Consider the following 21,702-nt stretch of genomic DNA (forward strand, 5'->3'; position numbering starts at 1 on the left):
CCAGTGTGGAGGAGGAAGTCGTATACATCAGTATACTATGTATATGGGTGACTTAATCATAAAAACTGGGTTCCCTCATGTCCATAATGCCTGAATGAGTTTGTTTCTGTCAGCAGTTAGCTGTCTGCTCTCACTTGGTTTTCTTAGTCCTTCAGAGCCCAGTCCAACAGCTGTTAAGGTCATTCAGCACCTTGCACCATCAGCTCCTAAGCTCAGGAATTATTCATGTGCATGCAGGAAAAAGCTGCTCTTCCCTTTGTATTACCTATGCTGTGGATAGTCTGTACAAAATGGATTACAGCTAAGCCATAAATGAAGTTTATGATCTAGCAAACAACATAAATTTCATTCAGCACAGTACTATGTGGCACAATGACATGCCAATCTCACCTTTCCACAAAGATAAAAGAACAGGTAAAAGACCCAACAAGAGTCTAAGTTAAAAAAGGCTGCAATTGTCATTAATAACAAATAAGCATGACATGAACAGAAATTCAACCCCTCTTGCCACTAGTGTTATTTTTCAATCTTGTTTGTCTAATGGTAACTTTGGAAATGTGATACTACCACTGTTTACATTTAAGGATCACTTCATTCTTTAATGTTAAATCAGATGACTAATGCTGGCTGTGGAGTGGGATACCATAGCAGTCCTACTTATGCTGATATCTTCATATTGGGGAAAAGTCTGAAGACTGGAAATCTTGCAGGCACTTCTCCCACTCCCCAGAATCACCTTACACTTTTTAGAACATTTTCACATTTTACTGAAGAAGCTACATTTAAATGCATTTTTCTAGGTCTGTCCTGAATTGCGCTGTTGACTCTCTTGTGTAAATTGTAAAATACAAAATAAAACTCCTGTTTGTTACCAAATGTTGTGACTTATTACTTTTTTTTCTAGCACCACTAGACTTACTCATTACTTTTTTCTAGGAACTTTTCTGGATTTTTTTTCAAAATGGAGTTTGAATTTGATACCCCATGAAGGACAGAAAGTACAGAACCTATTAATCCCATCTGCACTAGAAAAGTAATGTATTGCTGATGTTGGTTGTTAGCAATCAGTCCTCCTGAACAGGTGCAAAAAATGAAAATATAGCCTAGGTGGCAAAAATGTTTCCTGGCCTAGTTACATGGTGGCAGTTTGGAGAAAGCAACTCTAATGGCATGCTTCCACAGGCACAGTGAACTAGCAGTTACACTACTTTCAGCGTTATTTTCAGGGACAAATGGCATTCACAGCTTTTGCCATGCAATGGAGCAATACTCAAATGCAAATAAGCACTTGCAAAAGCGCTTTTCTTTTTTTTCCAGTTGACCAGAAAACCACTTATTCCGTATCTGGTCCATTTATAGCTGCCACAGAACCAAAAGGAAACTTCGTCTTCTAAACCTTTTACATTTAGAAGCTCCCCCTAACCATCAAAACCAACTGCCATTCAAACACCTTCAACACATTATTTGTTAGGGTCAGCCTGCGGGTACAACCCAACCCAGTCACCACACTGGAACCAGCCATGTGCCAGCCCCACCCTACAGGCCAGATTCAGCCATGGAGCAAGCCTACATGTGGGTGGGACTGAGCACGTGTCACCTACCCTGGGTCCAGATATTTGGTTGCGGGGGAGCAGTAACGAAGGACGCCACCGCTTCCCACCCCCAGATTTCCAGACCCTGAAGCAACTCAGAGGCCAGCCGGAGGAGGTGGCCCCAGAGGCAGTGTTGTCAAGTCTCACAAGAAAAAAAAACGCAGCACTGCCTTTAAAAACAAGCCCCAAACAAGCCCAACCCATCTCAAAGGGAGGGAAATAGGGGGGTGCTTATCAAACCTGTGACTTGAAAAATTCAAGTGACTTTAAAAAAAACAATCCCAATGCTAATTATAAACAGATTTGGCAGCACTGCTTGCAGCATGGATGCAGTCAAGAGGCTGGAGACCGAGTACCACTGTCCACTGCTAGCTGCTCCCAGCCCTTATCTTAAAGGGAGATGCTCACACCCCAGCAAAGGGAAAGCATGAGGGCCACACATAGAGCCACCCCCTTTTTAAAGTATAAAAACAGGACACAGGCACACAAGTTTCTTTGGGTAAATGTGTTATCTTTTATTAGACCAACTCAAACAGTCTGCAAAGAAAAATTTTTCCAACTATTTGAGTTCGCCTAAGAGAAGATACCTCATCTACCCAAAGGCCCTTGCCTGTCTGTGTCCTCAACACAACTACAACCTATACCCCTGTGAAACGGGACACGCGTACTTCCCAGAACCCCAAGCGGCCCGGTCCCGCCCAACTAGGGACAGGGGGCCGCGGGCAGCGCCATCACACAAGAGCCTCAGCTTAGGGCTGGCCCTGTCAGTAGCTTCTCCCGCCCCACGCGCCGGAAAGGGAGCGGAGGGGAATAGCAGAGCCCACCCCCACCGCACCGGAAGAAAGCAGCTGCGGGGGACTTAGCCACCCAAGCTCCGCCCCCAGGCGCCAGCCGCAGGGACTGGAGTGCGCCTGCGCCGGGCCGTCACTCCGCCTGCCAGGCTGCGCGCCGGCCCCGCCCCTCCTGCGCCGCCGGCCAATGAGTGGGTCAGGACGGGCCGCCCCCGCCGGCACTGACACAGCCGGGAAGGGGCATCAGAGCGAGGAGCGAAGCTGGGGCGGGAGTTGCTCCCCCCCTCAGTGCTGCGTAGGCGGCGGCGGCGCGATGGCGGCCGGGCAGGGCCGTGCCGCGGAGCTGCGAGTGTTCCGGAGCCTCCGCGGGAAGATCTGTGAGTGCTGGGCCGGGGCGGCGGCCTGGGAACGGGCCGTTTCCGCGGAGCTGTGACCGACGCGAGTTGCGAAACGCCGGCGGGAGCAGGAAGTTGTCCCCGGGCTGGGCCGGCCGCGGCGCGGGGGAGCGCCCGGTCGCAGTGCCGGCGCCGCGGGCTGAGCCCGGGAGAAGGGGTGGGTGGCGCTGCGCCCTCCTGGCGGTTGTCGCACGCGCCTCGGCTCCACCGTTTCCCTTCAGTGCGGAGCGGGGGGCTGGTGACGAGTGGTTGCCAGCGGCCCCGGCCTGGCCGCGCTGCCGCCAGACGAAGGGAGCCCGGGAAGGGCCAGAGCAGGTGCGGCGTCCCGCCTGCGTCTCCCGAGCCAGCCGTGGTGTCAAGGGGCCCGTGGGGTCCCGGTGGCATCGGAGCTCTCCACGAGGCTTAGGCCAGGTGGCGGGGCGGGCAGGGGAGCGTGCGGGAGGCCCGGCCCCCTCCTCAGCCGGACAGTGCTCCGCTCTCCTAAGGCTTTGTGCTGAATCCAGGCAGAATAAACTATCTCTGCACTTCGTTCTTCAGCATCGGGTGTGGGGTTTCAACATGAGTTGTTGTATTTCACTCCGAATTGGGCATCCAGGGCACATTGGCCTGCCCGAGTCTAAGCTCACTTGGTTAGAGGCTGTAAAAGACCATAGTCTGCCACTCTGTGCATGTGCTTGTTCTCTTGCAGCCTCTGACGAAGTGAGGTTCAGGCTTGAGAGAGTTTATGTATCTCTGATTTGAGTTAGTTTGTAGGATGCATCTCTACCCTGCCTATCTCCTAACTCCAGACTATAACAGGGGTTGGCAGTGTTTTTGGGCAGAGTACCAACAACGCCTGCAACCTTGACTTGTAAGATGTTGGCATGTCAGGGCCAGATGGCAGGGGAGCTGCGAGGGGCCTGATCCTTGTGACACCAAGTGCAGCTCTGGCCCCTTCCCCCAGTATCTGCCTCGAGGCACGCGTGCCAAGCAAAATGCCTTTAGATGCCATGCTTTGGCACCCATGCTGGGGGTTGCCTACTCCTGGGCTGTACCATGGCTTAACTATCTCTGTTGAATAAACAAGCATTTCCAAGTTCTTTTACTCTTGAGTACTGAAGTTTGGAAAATATGTAACTTCAAACAGTGACTGTGTGGTTGTGGCTCTAGGTTTTATTAAACTGTGTTCAGAATAAATATACATGGGAATCACAGAATCCTCCCAACTGTCAATGTCTCAATAATCTGAATTTAGTCCCAATCAAAAGAGAACCAGATTAGGAACACAGGACATGTTGGGAGATATGGAGTCAGGGGTCTTTGGAGTGACAGTTATACTTTTGGGAGGCCTCTTGTTATCTTATGAGAATGCAAAATGGAGTGAACTCAGGATTAGATTTAGTTTGCTTGTTTGCCCTTTCCCACTACAGGTCATATACAAATTGGTCCAAAAATAATGCAGAAATAATTTTCCGTTTAATACTTCTGCATTATATCCTACAATAATCAAAATGGGAAAGTAGAGATTTTTATTGCTACCAAAGTTTTACCTTCCACTTATTACTCTCAGGACTTTTACCTGTAATAGATGATAGATAGTACAGTAGTTCAAGGGGCTTTACTACCTGTGATAAATTGAAAATAATTCTTTCCTAAAACTGAGATCTGATGTCACATGTATTTTCTATCTAAAAGGAATACGAAAATCCTAAAGACTTGTGTTTAGAGCAAGAGTGGGCAGGATACAGCCTGTGGGCCAGCCTGCCCAGGGATTTTATCCAGCCCATGTAGATCCCTTGGACCCACGTGGCCCAGGCACAGGGAGCAGCCCAAGCCATGATGTGTGTTACTGGTCCCACAGCCCCTGGGCACAAAGCAGGGCAGGGGCGGTGCAGCAGTTGAACTCGGCTTTCCAGTGGCTCCTTTTGGCTGCCAGTGCAGCTGCCAGCCAGAGGCAACCCTCCTGCCTCGGTACCCCAGGCCCTCCTGCTGGGAGTGCCAGACTGAGTGGGCAGGTAGGTGGGGTCTCAGTGGAGACTGGCCTGGGACCCCTGTGGGCAGGGTACACTCAGCTGGGTGGATGGGATGGGGCTGTGGGCAGACAGGGAATGCTGTCGGGGGATGGGGATGGGACCAGGACTGGGATCACAGGGTGGTGACAGTGTGGAGCCAGGGCCTAGGGTAGAGCTGCAATCCATGCAGGGAACAGATTGTGGCTGGGTCCTGACCCTGTGCTGTTACTGCCCCATGATCCTAGCCCCACCTGCCCATTCCACCTGCCTGTGGCCCCATCCCATCCTGCCCATAGGAATCCAAATAATTGCCCACCCATGGTTAAAAAAAAAAAAAAAAAAAGAAGCGTGTTTCATTGGGCACATCTACACATTCATTAATGTGCCATAATTAGGGTGCGTTAAGCTTAGTACCTGTAATTACAGTGCATTAAGTTTGTACCTGTTACTGGCACTACTGTGCATTAGCACAGACGAATGCTTATTTACAATGCTTAATGCAGATTAGACTAAGTCTACTGTGTATTAGCATTCTTTTTGCATGATGTACTAATGCTAAATGCTCATTAGATTAATTTTACTGTGCATCTCATGTAGACACGCCCATTATATACTGTATGTTAGTGATCATACAACAAAATTTGTATCTTGTATTGTAATTTTGGCCACAGTCAAACATAAGGTAAAAGTGATGGCTAATACAGGATTTTGATTTTGTTACAGGATTCTCTTAGAAGCAAGGCAGTATTGTATTATAGGCACTGATTGCTAAGGAACTTTAGGAAAAAGTGTTGAAAATCGTAAAGAAGACGGTGGAATTAAAAAATAAACAAACAAACACCCCCTTCCCCCACACACACTCATACCCCTGAACCACTGGATGCGCTGCCTGAGGTTCCATCCCGTGCCCTACCCCAGCTGCCCAGTGCCTCCCCCAGCCCCCCAAATTTACCAGCCAGAAGCTGCTCTCCAAGTAGCCCCAAGCTACTCTCCAAGCTGTCGGGCTGCATATCGGTAGTCAGCTAGGTTTCAGCCCATATGGCTCATTAATAATTGGGCATTGGTATTAGCCAAAAGAATCTTTATTGGTGCACCCCTTGTAAAACCTGTAAGCTAAATCAGATTGGTTGTCTTTTCTGCCCAGTAACGGAATTTAAAAGTTCCAACCTTCCTATTGTAAAGCCAAGCTGTCTGAATACTTGCGACTATCCAGGCCCTGGATGAGAAAAGATGAGAAAATCATGCGTCTGAGTGATGACTAAATATCACATAAAATTGCTTTTCCCTTTTTGTTTTTTTCCTTCCTTATGCCTTCTATGGGGATTTATTCAGGTAGCAGCATAATATAGATATAGTAACTAAGGGATGATTGAACTTATCTCTTGGGCAAAGCTACTCGTAATGTGCTAAAGCTCTAAATGGCTTCAACTGGTCAATAAGTAAAAGGAAAACGGAGAAAGGCTTTGATTCTTTACTTCAGAGTTGGACAATATTCACTATTACCCTGCCTCCAGATGCAGTAAAGTCTATCTCAATATGAAGGCTACAAAACAGAAGTTTTTTACTCACAGAAAGACAAGGATTGCTTTCTTCCTTTTTTCTTCCAGTCCCACTTCTAAAGGTAGGAGCTTTCTAAGATATCAAGACTTAAACATTTTGACAGCATGTATAGAGGTACTGTTTCAAAATAACAGTTGCTTGTTTTGAGGGGGAGTCATAAACTTTTTTTAAGTCTTGATATATTTGTAAAGCCTGAGCATAAAAACAGTGCCAATAATGCTATAGTAAGTGTGTGTGTGTGAGTGATATTCAGACTATATAGTATTTGTACGTAGATTGGGGGGTTTTTGTTTGGTTGGGTTTTTTTCCCCACTTGTCCAGGACAATCTGCATATCTCACTCTGAAACTACTCAGATGCAGTAATCACAAGCTACAATAATCAGAAATGCTCCTGGGATTACTTGCTTGTTGTATGGATCTCCTTTATTTTATTTTTTTCATTCCCTCAGTTTATACAGTGTTTGCTAGCATGTAGTATTTAAACTAAGTCTTGAGTATTCTATAATGCTGTTTTCTACATCATTTTTCAACATCAATTTACTGTATCTCTGAGTTTTTTTCTTTCCCTTGGGAAGTGGGAGGGAAGGAAGAAGTTGGTTGGATATAGGGAAGGATTGTGTTCAAAATTGCTCACTGAGATTTTGTGGAAGAATTTTTTTCTTTTTGGCTGTGGAAGAATTTCTACAGTTATAATACATACTATCATTCCTGTGGGCTTATTCTGATTTTAAAGGGACTACTTCTGTGACCACAAAGGTAGTTCATTCATTTTCCATTAGGCCATCTCTCTTTCTGCTAAAATGTTTGGTAGTCCTTAAGAATACTGACATCTGGCCTTGAACCAGGGCTAACACTAAGAGCTATGTTTATGACTTGCAAGCTTATTTATTTTGGTAGGCATTTGTTCTTAGGAACCTTGTCCAGTTCACTACAGTAGCGATTGTCATCCAAAGAATTTAAACAGGATGTATAAGATTCTGTTTGAAGAATACGTGGGGAAAAGTTTCAGGCCCTGAGAGTCATAAGCAGCAGAAAGGTGGGGAAAGACCCAAGAAGATAAGGTGCAGGTATATAAAACAAGACTTGTGAGCATGTAGCATTTTGCAAGAGACAAAAAGACAGAAGCTTGTGGAAAATGAGGACTTACACATTGCAAATTTGGAAGGTGCTTGGAAAAAGTAGCAGAAGTATACGGTTGTCTCCTGTGGACACAGTCCTCTATTACTCATCCAGTCTGTGGGACCAGACCTACAGGGGTGTCTATTTGACACTCCTTCCCCCCACCCCTCACCCTACATCAGGAAACACACCTTTTAAAACTTCAGTGCCAAGATGGAGATGAGATGCAGAGCAACAAATATTCCTGAATAGAAGTGACACAGTTGGTTTATAAGAGGTACCAACTATCTTTGCTGCTTCACTGTAAACTGCTCTGGAGACCGTGAATGTCCTGTTCCTTGTGAAATCCCAGGACCTGAATTCCCTTTTTTTTTACCTCAGGCTTTTAATATGATTGAACGGTTCCTAAAAATCCTGTTCCTAAAAATCATATTCTTCCTTGCCTTTCTATTCTCTTTCTTTCCTTAGGTTTCATGTTTTCTTAAGCTTCTTCCCTTTCAGTAGTTGATGTTCCTCTTCTGTCTTCATCCAGCTGGTTATGGTAACAGATGCACTTTTTAAAATCCTGGAAAATGTTAGTAAAGTAGTCATAATTACAAACCAGATGATGTTGTAGTGATTAAGACTTTCTGTAACAGACTTCTTAAAACATAGAGTTTAAATACAATACTGAGTGATAGCAGTAGTTTAGTTAAGTTATGTATGGGTGCATCTACATGTTGCTCTAAGGTAACGTAGTGACGCACTATGTTGCTGTACAGCACATTATGGCAACATAGTGATCACGTGGGTCTACATGCGAATGGCAGCTATGTCACCGTAGTGGTGAAATCTAACCGTCCACCATGAGTATGGCATATTAATTGCCCATACTGCATCCTGCTTCAGTACTTCTAAAAGGAAATACTAAAGCATGGTGACGTAGACGTGCCCTGTTTGTCGTGTGGTCCTATCACTTTAGCTAGCTGGCATGTCCAATTTTGTGGGTGTAGTCTGTGCAGGTATTACAGGGTGAATGAAATGGCATAATCTTCTGAATCAGTAGCAAAGTAGGGTTTTTTTAATGTTGTGTGTTGAAGTTCCTTTTTTTTTTCTGCCTGAAACACAGTATAAAATCCCAGCTATTTGGTTGTTAGAAGTACTTGCAAAAGTAGAGTGTGTTAACTCCTGCTTTACATCTTCTAAGGCTACAGTTGTGGGGTATATAACGTTTTTTCAATAAACTCTTACTGTGGGCTACTTTAAACAGATGTTGTGTTGCACAGGGGTGAATGGAAGTAACCTATGTGACTGTACAATATCTTTTGAATACTGAGTGAAAAACATGTATATTGAAGTGTAAATATGTAATTTTTTATGCATTTAAGAGTAGATATTTAAAATACTTGTAGCCAGTAAGTCTGAGGTTTTTTTTCTTCCAGTGTTTAAGATTTACTTTGTTACTTTTATTAACAGGTGATGCCAAAAATCTAGTTCCATACTCTGGACCCAACAAAATGAGAGATTGTTTCTGTACCATAAACTTAGATCAAGAAGAAGTTTTTCGTACCCAGGTAGTAGAGAAATCTTTAAGGTAAGTCTTAACATTTTTAGACTAAGCCAACTAACTTATGAATCTACCATGATCTGTCCCTTATGTCCCCTTCTCTCCTTTGTTAAAAATGCCTACACTTATTTTCTCATTCTTGTTCCTGAGTAATTTCCTACTGTGTGCAAGTGTGGTTTTAAAAATGGGAATGAAGTGCTGTGGGGTGGGCAAAACTGCCCTAATAACAGGGATGTCTTAAAAGTAAAATAAAAACAGATTTTAACTGTATCCCATGTGCTTTTAAAGAATAGCCAGTTTTATTTTCAAAGTTTGTTTGAAAGGGATCTGGAACAGGGGTTCAATAAACCAGTTTAACCTAACTCAGTCAAGTCTGATACTACATCCATCCCAGGCTTATTTTAAACTGGTTTTGGCCATTTTGAAAGTGACTTATGTGCACTGCACTTCTCTTGTGTTACAGATGTGAACTGGTTTCCTATCACTTATACTGGTTTATGTGTACCTTTTTTGACCATTAGGACAAATATCTTTCATATTTTGCATTTGTGTAATGTACTATATGCAGTTAAATCAAATGATACATTTTATGTTGCCCTTTGTATTATAAAAGAGAACAAACAGAGATTACGCTAACAAAAGTAAATAATACACCTCTAGCAACAAAATTAAGCTAGATATTTTGAAGGACAAACTTTAAAGTTTGGTCCTAATTTGAAATGTTTCTAGAGGGGCCTTTTAATTACTGTTCTGTATATTATGCTGACTTGAGTGAGGGGAAACAATAAAAGCTTTGTTGTATCTACTGCTTTTAGTGCTGCAGAGCTAAAAGATAAATTGACAGGACTGTCCAACTTTTGGGCACCCAGGGGCCACTACTCACTGCATGGACTACAGGCTTGGAGGCTGCTTGCTGTGCTGGTGGTACCCCCTGCACCCCTGCCCTTCCTTCTTCCAAGGATTTCTTCCTTTTTCATGGGGTTCTCCTTCTCCCTGAAGGCTTACCAGCCCAAACTGAAATGTACTTGTTCGGACTGCTATTTGATAACTAAATTACTTTAGCTGGCGTAAGTGAAGAAAGTTTTGAAATGCTTTTATGGTGATCATAGCATGTGTAATTTTCTTATTCTGAGGAAGAGTAAGAGATGATCCCTGCTAGGGTTGTGCAAAGCAGCTATGTTTCATTTTGGTTTTGGATTCAGCGTTTTGGAGGGACAGTGATTCATTTCAGTGTTTTGGATCACTGTCCCATTTCCATTCGGTTTAATCTGTTTCAGAGTTTTGATGCTGTTTCAGTGTTTCAGCCATAGGCTATAATGGGAATCACTAAAATGCCTATAACTTCATTATTTCTTGCCTGATTCGAATGAAAATAGCAGGGATGATAGCCCCTTCTAAGGGCATGAAGCCTGCCAACCAGCAGCATACCTATAGGCTAGGGAACTCCCTTCTTGAAAGCACAGTGACAGAAAGAGATCTTGGAGTCATTATTGATTCCAAGATGAACATGGGCCGCCAATGTGAGGACGTGGTCAGTAAGGCTAACCATACCTTGTGATGCATCCATAGATGCATCGCAGGCAGGGCCAAGGCGGTGATCCTCCCTCTCTATGCAATGCTGGTCAGGCCACAGTTAGAGTAATGTGTCCAGTTTGGGGCTCCGCACTTTAGGAGGGATGTAGCCAGCATCAAGAGGGTCCAGAGGAGAGCCAGTCATGATCTGGGGACAGCAGTGCAGACCCCATGAGGAGAGGCTACGGGACGACCTGAACCTGTTTAGCCTTCACGAGAGAAGGCTGAGAGGGGACCTGATGGCCATCTATAAATTTACCAGGGGGGACCAGCAGGGAATGGAAGAGACCCTGTTCCCCCAAGCACCTCCCAGAGTAACAAGGAATAACAGCCACAAGCTGTTTGAGAGTACGTTCAGGGTGGACATTAGAAGGCACAACTTCATAGTCAGGGCAGCTAGGATCTGGAACCAGCTTCCAAGGGAAGTGGTGCTGGCTCCTACCTTGGGGGTCTTTAAGAGGAGGCTTGACAGTTACCTAGTTGGGGTCATATGAGCCCAGTATTCTCTCCTGCCCAGGGCAGGGGGTCAGACTTGAAGATCTACTTGGGTCCCTTCCAATCCCACATGTATGAATCTATGAAATTTCAAGGAGATGGATGAAGAGGTTTTTGTGAAACTGCACCTCCAAACTGCTCAAAGCTAACCTCGTATTACTTGCTGACAGCGGCAATATACTGTCATCCCCCATGCACATCCAGAGGCTGGATTTTGGATGGTTTAATTTTATTTCAGAGATGTTTTGGAACCTTCCACTTCATTTTGGATTCAGTGTTTCGGGCACCAAAACGGGCCAAGACACCTCCCAAATAAAACGCTTGCCAACATTTCACACAGCCCTTATCCCTGCCCACTGGCTTTGAAGGAATTTCAATTAACAAGTGGCCACAGGGGGCAGTAGCATAAAGATGGGTGCATGAGTGGGGGACAAGCCCCAGGTGCCTAGGGGGTGTAGGCAGAATGGACTGGGGGGTAGTGTCTCATTCTCCCATCCACTTCTGCTTACAGTGGCAACATAGGACTGTGCATCAGTAACTGCAGGTACTCTAAGAAATGCAGCAGAATGTGGTTGCGGGGAGGGAAATGCTGCGCCCTTTTTTTGCTGTCAAAATCAGGAGGGTGTTTTTGTTGTTTTGGGAATTGTTTGCCACCTTGACCTGGGTGTCTTCAGCAAAAAGAGGTGACCTTTCACCATTGGCAGTAACTGCAAACTTTAGGCATTGCTCCTATGCACTACTGGCTGCTGGGGCCTACAGAACCAGAAGGTACAGGGGGAAGGGGGCACTCCTGGCTATTTGGGCACATGCTCTGAAAGTAATGGGAGGCATGAATGGGAGTGAATAATATAACTGGTTTGGGGGTAAAGCCATTTTAGATTTGGGAAATAAGGGATCTCGAAAACTAATCTTACTGTGTGTATGTAATGTTTAAAATCTGTTAGATGCTCTCTACATCTCCAAGTTGCTAATTTGCAATGAAATTATTAATTTTTGAAACCAGGATACCTTTGTGGTGTACATGAAATGACATTGCAAGTCTTGTGCTGGGCACTGTACATTATTGAATCATAGCTGGAATTATTTCTTGAAATTATTAAATATTCTTTTAAATATTTAAATAAATATTTGATCATTTATAATTTTCCTCTTTCTTTCCAGCCCCTATTTTGGTGAAGACTTTTACTTTGAGATTCCAAGAATATTCCAATGCTTATCCTTCTATATTTATGATAAAAGTGTTTTACAAAAAGATTTCCGTATAGGTAAGAATTAGTATAATCTATAAGCATTACTAAAAATAAATTTGACTGTTGTAATTAAATAAAATATTTGTGTCCAAAGGATAAGGATCTCTTGTATAGACTACTCTTAATTTGTTCCCTTGTTTCAAATAGTTAAACTGTAGTACTGTTACCTCAACATTTGCAAAATGAATAAATATCTAAAACAGATTTTTGTTGCCTTTCTGTATTGGATTGTAACCTGGTGGTTTTGCTGATTTAATAGTTATAGAACTATTCACCATATTCTGCATTTCAGAGGAATATTTCATATGTCTTCCTCTTCATTTTGTTTTTTCCATTGATGTTCCAATTAGAATATTTGGATTGCTGGGGGTTTTTTTGCAGTTTTACTAAAAATACAGGTTTTTACCTTTTTTAGAAACTATTCTTCTTATTCTGTAAACCTGGCAAGCTTTATGGTAAACATTCTTATAACATTGGAAGGTAACGGACTGTTCTGTAAGGTAGATTTGTACTTCATGGTCTATAACATGCAAGTCTACCTTCTACCTGCCTTCAGACTAACATAGCTTACCACCTCTTGCTTCCTGTTCACTGTATAATTGCTTTATTTTAGCAGGTTTATGAGGGTTTTGGGGTAAGTAGTTCTTTACATATTATTGAACTTCAGTGTCTTTAATTGGGGAAGGAATCCATTGAACCTTCATGTCAAGTCATTTGATAAACAGCCTTTCACACAGTAGTCCAGCTTTAATTTCCTACTTAAGAAATCTTCAGAATCTTTATTCTTTAAAATATTTATTTTAACTTATGGTGCACCAATAAAGACTTCTTGGGCCGATACCTATGGCCAGTTATTAATGAGCCATATTGGCCGACACTGATCCTATTGCCAATATGCAGCTTGGAGAGCATCCAGCTGGTAAGTCTGTTGGGGAGAAGGGGTGTGGGGGGTGCAGATCAATGCACCCACAGTAAGGGAAGGGCTATGGCAGGGGTAGGCACTACCCAACAAGGGCAAGGCGTGGGATGGAGCTGCGAGCAACTCGTCTGGAGGGTGCACGGAGGAGAGGGGGCTCCTGCCACTGTGTACACCCCCAGGGAAGGCATGGGGGGGTACATTCCCCTCAGATCTACGTGCAGGACAATGCTGGGCTGCTGCTATGGACTGGGGGGAGCGCGGGGCTCTTACCAGCGGGAGAGTAGGGGCCAGGACTGCGCTTGCAGTGATGGCAGCAGCACTGGGAGGTGGGGTAGGGCAAATTCTGAGGTGGCTGTAGCCCACCCCATAGCCCCGCTTGCAGCACCGCCACTGCCCACCCTGAGCACAGCACCAGCCCAACACCCTCCGCCAGGAAGAGCCCAGTGCTGTCTCTGGTGCCAACCCATAGTGGGCAGCCCATGCACAGATCTGAGAGGCACATGCCTCCCCTAGAGGTACGCACGTGCTGCAGCAGGAGCTGCCTGCCTCCCTTCCCATGTCCTGGGGATGAGCTACTTGCCACCCCAGCCTCACTTCTTCCCTCACCGTGGGGGCCTTGATCTGCCCCCCATATACATGCACCCCTTCCCTCACCTCCACAGCTTCCTCACCCTAACAGATTTACCAGCCAGGCACTGCTCCCCAAACTGCTGGGTTGACTATGTGCATGCTGTGGCTGTGCACATGCACACAGGATTTATCGGTGATATTATTGGCCACATCAGCCAAAAAATGCCAATTGCTGATAATGTCAATTTTCTTTTTGGTGCTGATATGATATGGACTGATGTATTGGTGCACTTCTAATTTTAACTTTAAGTTAGAAGTACAGTTTCTATTTTATTTAGTATTATTCTTGTAACATCCCAGATAATGCAATTAAATATTGTTTCTGTACAGCCTTTTTCAGTATGTTCTCTATGTAGTTTGTCTCCTGTTTGTGTTTAATCTTTCATGCACCACTAGAAAGAAGAATGTTTTAAATAACATACTTACAGTTTTTGTGGTCTTATAGTCTTAAACTAAACTCTTTTTAAAAACTGACTAGCTTTTCAATTGAAGGCCCTTAAAAGCAGAATTGTTGGTTCCATGGGAAAGTTACCATTATGTCATTATGCTTTTTTCTGTAGGGAAGGTGGCAATCAAAAAAGAAGACTTGTGCAGATATACCGGCAAGGAGAAGTGGTATTTGCTTCAACCTGTTGATTCGAATTCAGAAGTCCAGGTAACTATTAAAACTAGAAAGAAGTAAATAAAAAAATGTACACATCAGGTGTACATATTGGGTGTGATACAAAATGGGCAGGGAAAAGAGAGCACCTGTGACTTAAAACTTCACTGTGGATAGTTATATTTAAATGAGGCGTTTTTCCCATGAGGTTTTCAGGAAATAGAAATTGAAAGAATAAACACAAGATAAACAAATTGGAGTTTGTTTGAATGATGCAGGAATGAGTGACTGGTGTTCTCTTCCTGGTGGTTTCTAAACACTTGACAGATTGTGAAAAAAAAGTTGTTTTTCAGAAATATATTTGAGACTGAAGTGAGTTTAAATTTCCTGACAGGGTTGTCTCAAGGAACTTCCAGAAATATGGTGGCAATTAAGTGGGGAAGTTGACCCAACCTTCCTTTCAGATGGGAGAAGGGAGAGTGAAATTTAAACAAGCTTCTTAAAAATCTCTCTTAAAATATTGTTGCTGTGGTCACAATAACTTTTGTAGTTTTTAGTACAGCTTTCCCAAACTTAAAGATACACATGTTAGATGTGTGTGTTCTTCTAACCCCACAAACCTTCACTAGTTTGGTCAGGAGGAATAACTTTCTGTAAATGGAGAGTCAGTGGTTGAGATTGTTACCATATTTGAACATATAGACTAGAATTATTCATTTGTGTGTTGTAATTCCACACACAAAGTGAGTTTACATTACAGCTGTGGGCCCAAACTTGTTCTGAAAGTATTATTATACAAAGCAATATCTGAATTATTATTATATCCTCTTATAACTATTGGCTTAATTGTTTCATTCTTTCCCCAATACCATAATAGTCTTAGTCATATATTTCCAGGAAGGTTCTTTAGAATGAGTTTCAGAAACATTGTTTGGACATTGTTTGGCTCTCATTCACTGAGAGATGTGAGGAACAGTAGCTTGCATTTAATTGTACTCTGTGGGTGTATTTATACATGTGCTTTCCTGTGAAGTAGATTAATTAGTTCCTCAGTAAAACATCACCATTTACATGTGTACTGGTGGTTGGGTGCAGTAAATTAATTGACTCTGCCATAAGGATTGGGATGTGAACTACATCTGGGGACAGACCATGTCAGGAAGCTCAGAGAGCAGAGTCTAGGATCAAGCCAAGTCAAGGGCATTTGAATAGTAGATGGAGAACGAGGCTTCCCACAAACCCAAGTCAGGAAGCCTGGAGATCAGGGAGTGGGGTGTAGGGGAAAGAGTGGTTGTGGGTCAAGTAGGGTCTTGTTAACCTGGATACTTTTCCCCATACAAGCCCCTGAGCCAGAAAAGGAAGTGGAGGGTCAGCTGACCCTGGTTGGCTGCTCCAGTGATGGGGCTGATAGAGGAATAGATCCTGCTGCTGCCTTCATCAGTCTGGTTGATCAATGGAGGTTCTGATTTTTCTCTGTTAAAAAATCCATATTTTTATGTGATTTTTTTAAAAAAAAAATTAAATGCACTATATTTACAATTTTAAAGCAATTTAGACGCCTACCAGCACCTCTACCATTATAATAAAAGAACTTTTAAACATACGTTTTGGTGTTTGATTGGTGTTTTTATCATGGAAAATCAGAGCTCCTCCTGCCTCTTTCACTCACCAGGACACAGGTCCAGAACGGCTAGCCCCCCACATCTTTGTGGTGCCAAGCAACCCCAATAAGCCAATGCCCTGTCCCTCTATGCTGTTACCCCTTACTCCCAATCCACAGCCTCCCAACCCTGCCCCCCATGCCCTCTTCACACATCACTTACACCTTGCCCCCAGCTTTGCTGGTGCCTCTCACTCCTGACCTTGCTGCCCCCAGGCCTCAGCCCACCAGTGTGTGGGCATGTGCCCCGCCATGCCCTCTCCATGCATTGCCTATGCCCCATTTTCTGCCTCCCCCCATCCCCCAACTTACCTGCAGGACCCGTTCACCACACCGTCTGGCTGCATTGCTGGCCATGTGCATGTGTGTGTGCACATACATGTGGCTCCCTGCCTCTGATTGCCCTTCTCCTGCTTCTCGCAGCCCCCTGCAGACTGGAACTCTGCCAGCCTGCAAGAGGAAAGCCCTGGCAGTTTTTTCCTTTAAGGGGAAAGTCTTTGATTTTCTGTGGAAAACTCAGATCCCTGGTGATCAGCCATACAGCAGCAGGTCAAGGTGAGCAACCATGTTGGCCAGACTGAGGCCTCAAGTTCGAGGCTGTGGCCTGACAGTCGGGCAACTAAAATGTTATCCTCCCAAATCAAGTGTACTAGACTACAGTGCTTGGGTCACTTTTTAGAAAGGGGGGTTTGAACACGCATACACTAAGTCAGCTTTCATACCTGTGTTATTTCAGGGTTGCTTTTTTAACTGTATCTCTGAGAATCCTCTCAAGTACTGATGAAGCTGTATCCCTATTCTGCATATCTTACTGCCTAGAATATCTGCTGCAATACTCTTGCTATAGTTCTGTTGTTACAGTTAAAATTATAGTGCTGAGCCCTCAGAACAGGTGGCATGGGTTTGTTGGAGAAACTAACTTTCTGTTATGGATGCTGGTTAGGCAAAAATTCATGGTAATATGGAAGTGTTGGCAATTGAAGGCATATTCCTGTAGTAGGATAGATGTTGAATCTTGGCTACTATGAATGACAAATTATTCAAGTCTGGGAAGTAAGTAAAGGGTAGGGAAAAAAGAAATATCTGAGCTGTGCTGAGAAGACAAAGTTATTGACATGTATTTGACTGGACACGTAATGGGAGATTTGGAGGAAACTTGTGGGTGGAATCTCTGCAACTAGTTCAGAAGTGAACAGCATGTCTGAAATAAGCATTTAGGATTATATAACATGCTGTAGCACCTATGACTATATTGCATAACTTATTAGGTATCTCAGAGCCCTACATTACTTTCTAGGCATGTTGTAAGGCCTTTTTTTTAAAAGGCTTTTATTGAGCTGACCTAACTGGTAAGTTCTTTAGTATCAGTCATGTTTGGATTAAACACCAGAAAAGGCAATAAATCAGATAATGTAGTTTTTATTTAAAATACCTGGGTTTTTTTACATCCCTTAAGAAAAACTGTCATTTTTTTCTTTTTAAAGGTGGGAGGAAGAGGCCTTTCAGGCTGTTTGCAGGACTGCATTTTCAGTTTAGGGTAGGGGATTCATAGATTATGAGGCTAGAAGGGACCTCAGGGTGTCCAGACCCCCACCAGGCAGGAAAAACAACTGCATGCCCACAACCTGGGTGGAGGGATCTGGATCCAGATCCAGACCCAGCCTTGAACTTCTGACCAGGAACTCAGCATGCACACCCCTAAACCAGGCAGCAAGCCTGAAGACCAGCTATTGTCTAGCAGACACCTGGGTCAGAACCTTCCCCACTCCAGTCTTGCACCTTCAAAGGTCAGCGCATGGAACAAGGCCCCACACTTGCCTGAACAGGGACTTGAACTCTGGATCCTCATTTAAAGTCTGTTCTACCAACTGAGTTATCCAGGCCTGCTGGGTAAGGCAGCCAGCATATGTTTGTAATTTTAATGACAAAAAACTGGAATCTTTTCTTAGTGAATGCAGTTGTACAGAATTTGCATTTATCAGGGGACATCAAGCATCAGTTAGTTCAGAAATGAAACTGCTGAACAACTTACAATGCATGCTTATAAAAAGTTCTGTAAGCATACAGTTGTGTACATGTTTTTAACTGCCTAGGCATAGTTGACACAAAGACCTAGTTTCTCAGAACTGTTTTTGCTTCTTCACCCTCACCTCAAAGAACAACAGATCACAGTTGTGATGTTTTGATTGTGCTAAAATGTCAGGTTGTCTTAAAAAATTGGCCAGTGGTCATTAAAGAAAAGATGTTGGGATTCTTAATATGTATTCTAAACAAAAGAAAATGCTTTCCCAAACAGTGATTTTAGTGCATGTGATGGGGAGGAAAAGAGTGAAAACAGTGTATCTAAACATCTTGGGTGTAAAGGAGAAGTTAATTTCACAATGAAAATTAAATTGGCAGGCGTTACTTTGATTTTTGTGGGCCACTGCTACAAGTGTGTTCTAATGTACAGGGTGTGGGGCCTAACATTTGTGTGTGCACAGAGGTGATTTTTTTTTCACCACAGTTAATAATTGTAATTTTAATTTAATGTATTGAAGAATTTTTTTACATTTTAACCTTGATATTTTGTATATTGTGAAATGTTGCAAGTACAGTAAAATCTGTTTTAACTTTTAACTCCCAAGTTAATTGGTAATGAAGACCGACTATGCATAACTGCCAAATTCGTAGTTAACTGTTTTCAGCTACCCAAGATGTGTTTTGAGGCCATGTTAATGAAGAGAAGATATTACAAATTCTGTTTGCAAATTGTATGTACTCTGGCCCACTGCTTGAGACTTCTGCCATTTATACAGATAAATTTGTTACTGGAAAAAATCAAAGTTCTCCTTTGATTAAAAAAAATTATTTCTAATGGAGTAGAAGTCAAGCAAAGATTTTAGTTTTTATATTTGTACATATTGCCACATAGAAGGTATACAGTAAAATGGAAGAATTGGCTCAACAAGACGTAGATGATCAAGAAAAGCTGAAGCTTATTTATACTTTGAGCAACTGCAGACTTGACAAATGCTGTGGAGGTCATAGATCAGTGTCTTCAAGCTGACTTGAAGCAAATTCCATGTGCAGTCTTAGTGTATCTATTTGCATGTGTGAAAATGGCCAAGGATTTGTGCACAAATTCTTAGAACTCTAGTGAGGTTCAGTGCAGTGACCAAGACCAATGGTAGTAACTTTTTTCCAGCTGTGAGCTGAAATGACCAGCTTAAGTTGGAGACAGGGAGGTAAACAGGTGCTAGGACCTGTCCACAGCAAGCACTCCTGCCCCACACTGCCCTGGTGGCTCTGGGAGAGCATCCATAGCCAGGTGTAGATTGCCAGCCTTTGAATAAGATAATAGTGATGTGTTTCCCCAATGACTAATTCATCAGATTTCACTGTGCTTCATTAAAGCCTTTTAAGTGGAAATTTGACTAGTGATTGCCATTATTATGGCAACAACATTACTTAAAACGGTTTTCGTAAATCTGGTTCAATAACTTGAACACTGGACTGGTTTCTATTCTTAGATTTTCTTCTAATCTCTTGTGACTGTCTTCCTTTTCTTATCCCTCTGTAAAATGGGGATGACTAGGTTGATTTTGTACACCACTTTGAGGTCTCTAAATCTAAAAAGGATTAAAAGTTGTATGTGAGAAGCGAAGTAGCTTTTAATTGGCTGTGAAAGTATGTTGGTAGGGTTTTTGTCTAGAAACAATAGAGCAATAGTTAAAATCCAGTTACAGGTTGGTTTAAAAATCTGCACTGTTCTGCACTGAAGCTCCTTTTGAGAGTTGTAATATTTTTCTCAGTGCATTTATATAAGAAACCAAAAACTGTTCTCAAGGAGATGGGGGTAGAATCTTGTTAGCTTCAGCTTCATGTTGGTACTTAATGTGATACTGAGCTTTACACTAAGCCAGGGGTGGCAGACATATGGCCAGCAGAGCCCTGATCTGGGTTAACTGACACCTGCCATCCAGGCCTCACAGGCAGTGCCCAGGATGTGTGCTGCACACAGCACTGGTTCCAGCCATTCTGGGATCTGTGTTGCTCACCATATCCTATGCCTACCTCCCAAGCCAGTCCGTCTACTCTGTGCAATAGAGTCCTGGACCAACTAGGGGGAACTATAGTGTAAATTCTGGATGAGTGCTGTGTGCAGTGCAGCCCAGCCAGGGCAGGTGCAGAATGTGGTGCACCCCTGGCTGGCAGTGGGTGCTGTACCAGATAAGTTTGACACCTCCGCACTAAGCAGTAATTACAGTTTGTTCACCTAGCTTGTTCTTAGTAAATGCCATTTTTCAAGCCATGTGCCTCTGTTAAGTAAAAAATAAAAAAAACACCCTTGCCTGGATTTTGTACTATGTAAAACCTTATGCTTCTTGGTTTTAAGGTAACAGTCTCTTCAGTTGTCATTCAGGAGCTCTGCCTTTTAAAGCTGCAGACATGATTCTTAATATCCTGTTTTTATCTTCAAAATCTGTTTTATTTTCTGTTTGTTTTCATTTTTTTACATGACAAGAGTTTGTGTACTTACATAAGGTTTAGCAAATATTTTTGTAATGTACCTGTTTTCATTGCATGTAGTAACAGTTTGCAAAAGACCTAGCAAGGATTCTAAAATAACTTCAAAACTTTTTTTTTTAAAGAAACTGCTCTTCTACTCATTTGCTTAGTGGCAGGAGGAAGGAAATGCAACCATTGCCCAAGGGGATTTTATAGCAAAACATCTTTGTTTCACATCAAAACATTAACGCTTAAGAAATTTTAGCTGAACTTGTATACAGGTTTACTTTCACTTCAGAGGCCAAAATATCAAAGCTATAGTTTCAGCTATTGCTTTTTTCTAAGTGCCTCTCCCAAATTCTTTACAATTATCTATTCTTCATGGACCTTTACATGAGGTTTCTTGTTAGAGCTTTTGATCAACTTTCTGGTAAGACAAATGTGAACTTGAACACTTGTTCACTACAACATTTTTGAGCTGTTCCTTTTTTGAATATATTACTGTGTCAAACAAAACCTGCTATTAGCTCACTAGTAGTAATATCAAAATAGAACTTGGACAAAAATACAGTTATTTCTTGAACTTAAACATTGACTCTTTTTTGTTTTGTTTTTTAATGATACCTGGAGAAATGTGTGTACTATCAAAAGTGGAGAGATCAGTAGGTCTGTTACCATGAGGATTTTAGCCATGATAATGCATAGCTAATACTTGTCATGCTGATGAGCTGTGACTTGAATTGGGACAGCACGTGTGCTTGCTTTGTACATGAATAGTAGAAGGGAGAGGTGGTAGTTGGTTGAAAAGTATAACTTTGAGGATACTCAGCCGTTAACAGTTAGGTATATGGTTGGTTGTAGGTAAGATGTAAAATAGCCTGAAGAGAGGGGGATATATGTTGTGCAACTAGACTTGGAAAAGTCCAGGAAAAGTCAGCAATTCTGCAGAGCAATTTTAAATGTTTTATAGCTTACAATATAATGATCTTTGTAAAAACCGTTGGGGTCTTCCTCTGGGAGATGGAGCAGTAACCAAATGACTCCCATGACACACTAAGATGACAACTGCTAGAAGAGGTTTAACAAAAG

General features: G+C 42.9%; 1 protein-coding gene across 1 annotated transcript in view; it reads left to right on the forward strand.

The window, feature by feature from the left end:
• Positions 1-2,507: 2,507 nt before the first annotated feature.
• Positions 2,508-21,702, forward strand: part of RASA2 (RAS p21 protein activator 2) — a 92,381-nt gene continuing 73,186 nt past the window's right edge. Inside the window, exons 1-4 of the mRNA XM_090051080.1 lie at positions 2,508-2,760; positions 8,905-9,022; positions 12,224-12,327; positions 14,422-14,516. Coding sequence (XP_089907206.1) covers positions 2,571-2,760; positions 8,905-9,022; positions 12,224-12,327; positions 14,422-14,516 — 507 coding nt within the window. The 5' untranslated portion in view covers positions 2,508-2,570. The remainder of the gene's footprint in view (positions 2,761-8,904; positions 9,023-12,223; positions 12,328-14,421; positions 14,517-21,702) is intronic.

This window comes from Crocodylus siamensis, chromosome 6, assembly GCF_052110815.1.
Source record: "Crocodylus siamensis isolate JL-2025a chromosome 6, ASM5211081v1, whole genome shotgun sequence".
NCBI lineage: Eukaryota > Metazoa > Chordata > Crocodylia > Crocodylidae > Crocodylus > Crocodylus siamensis.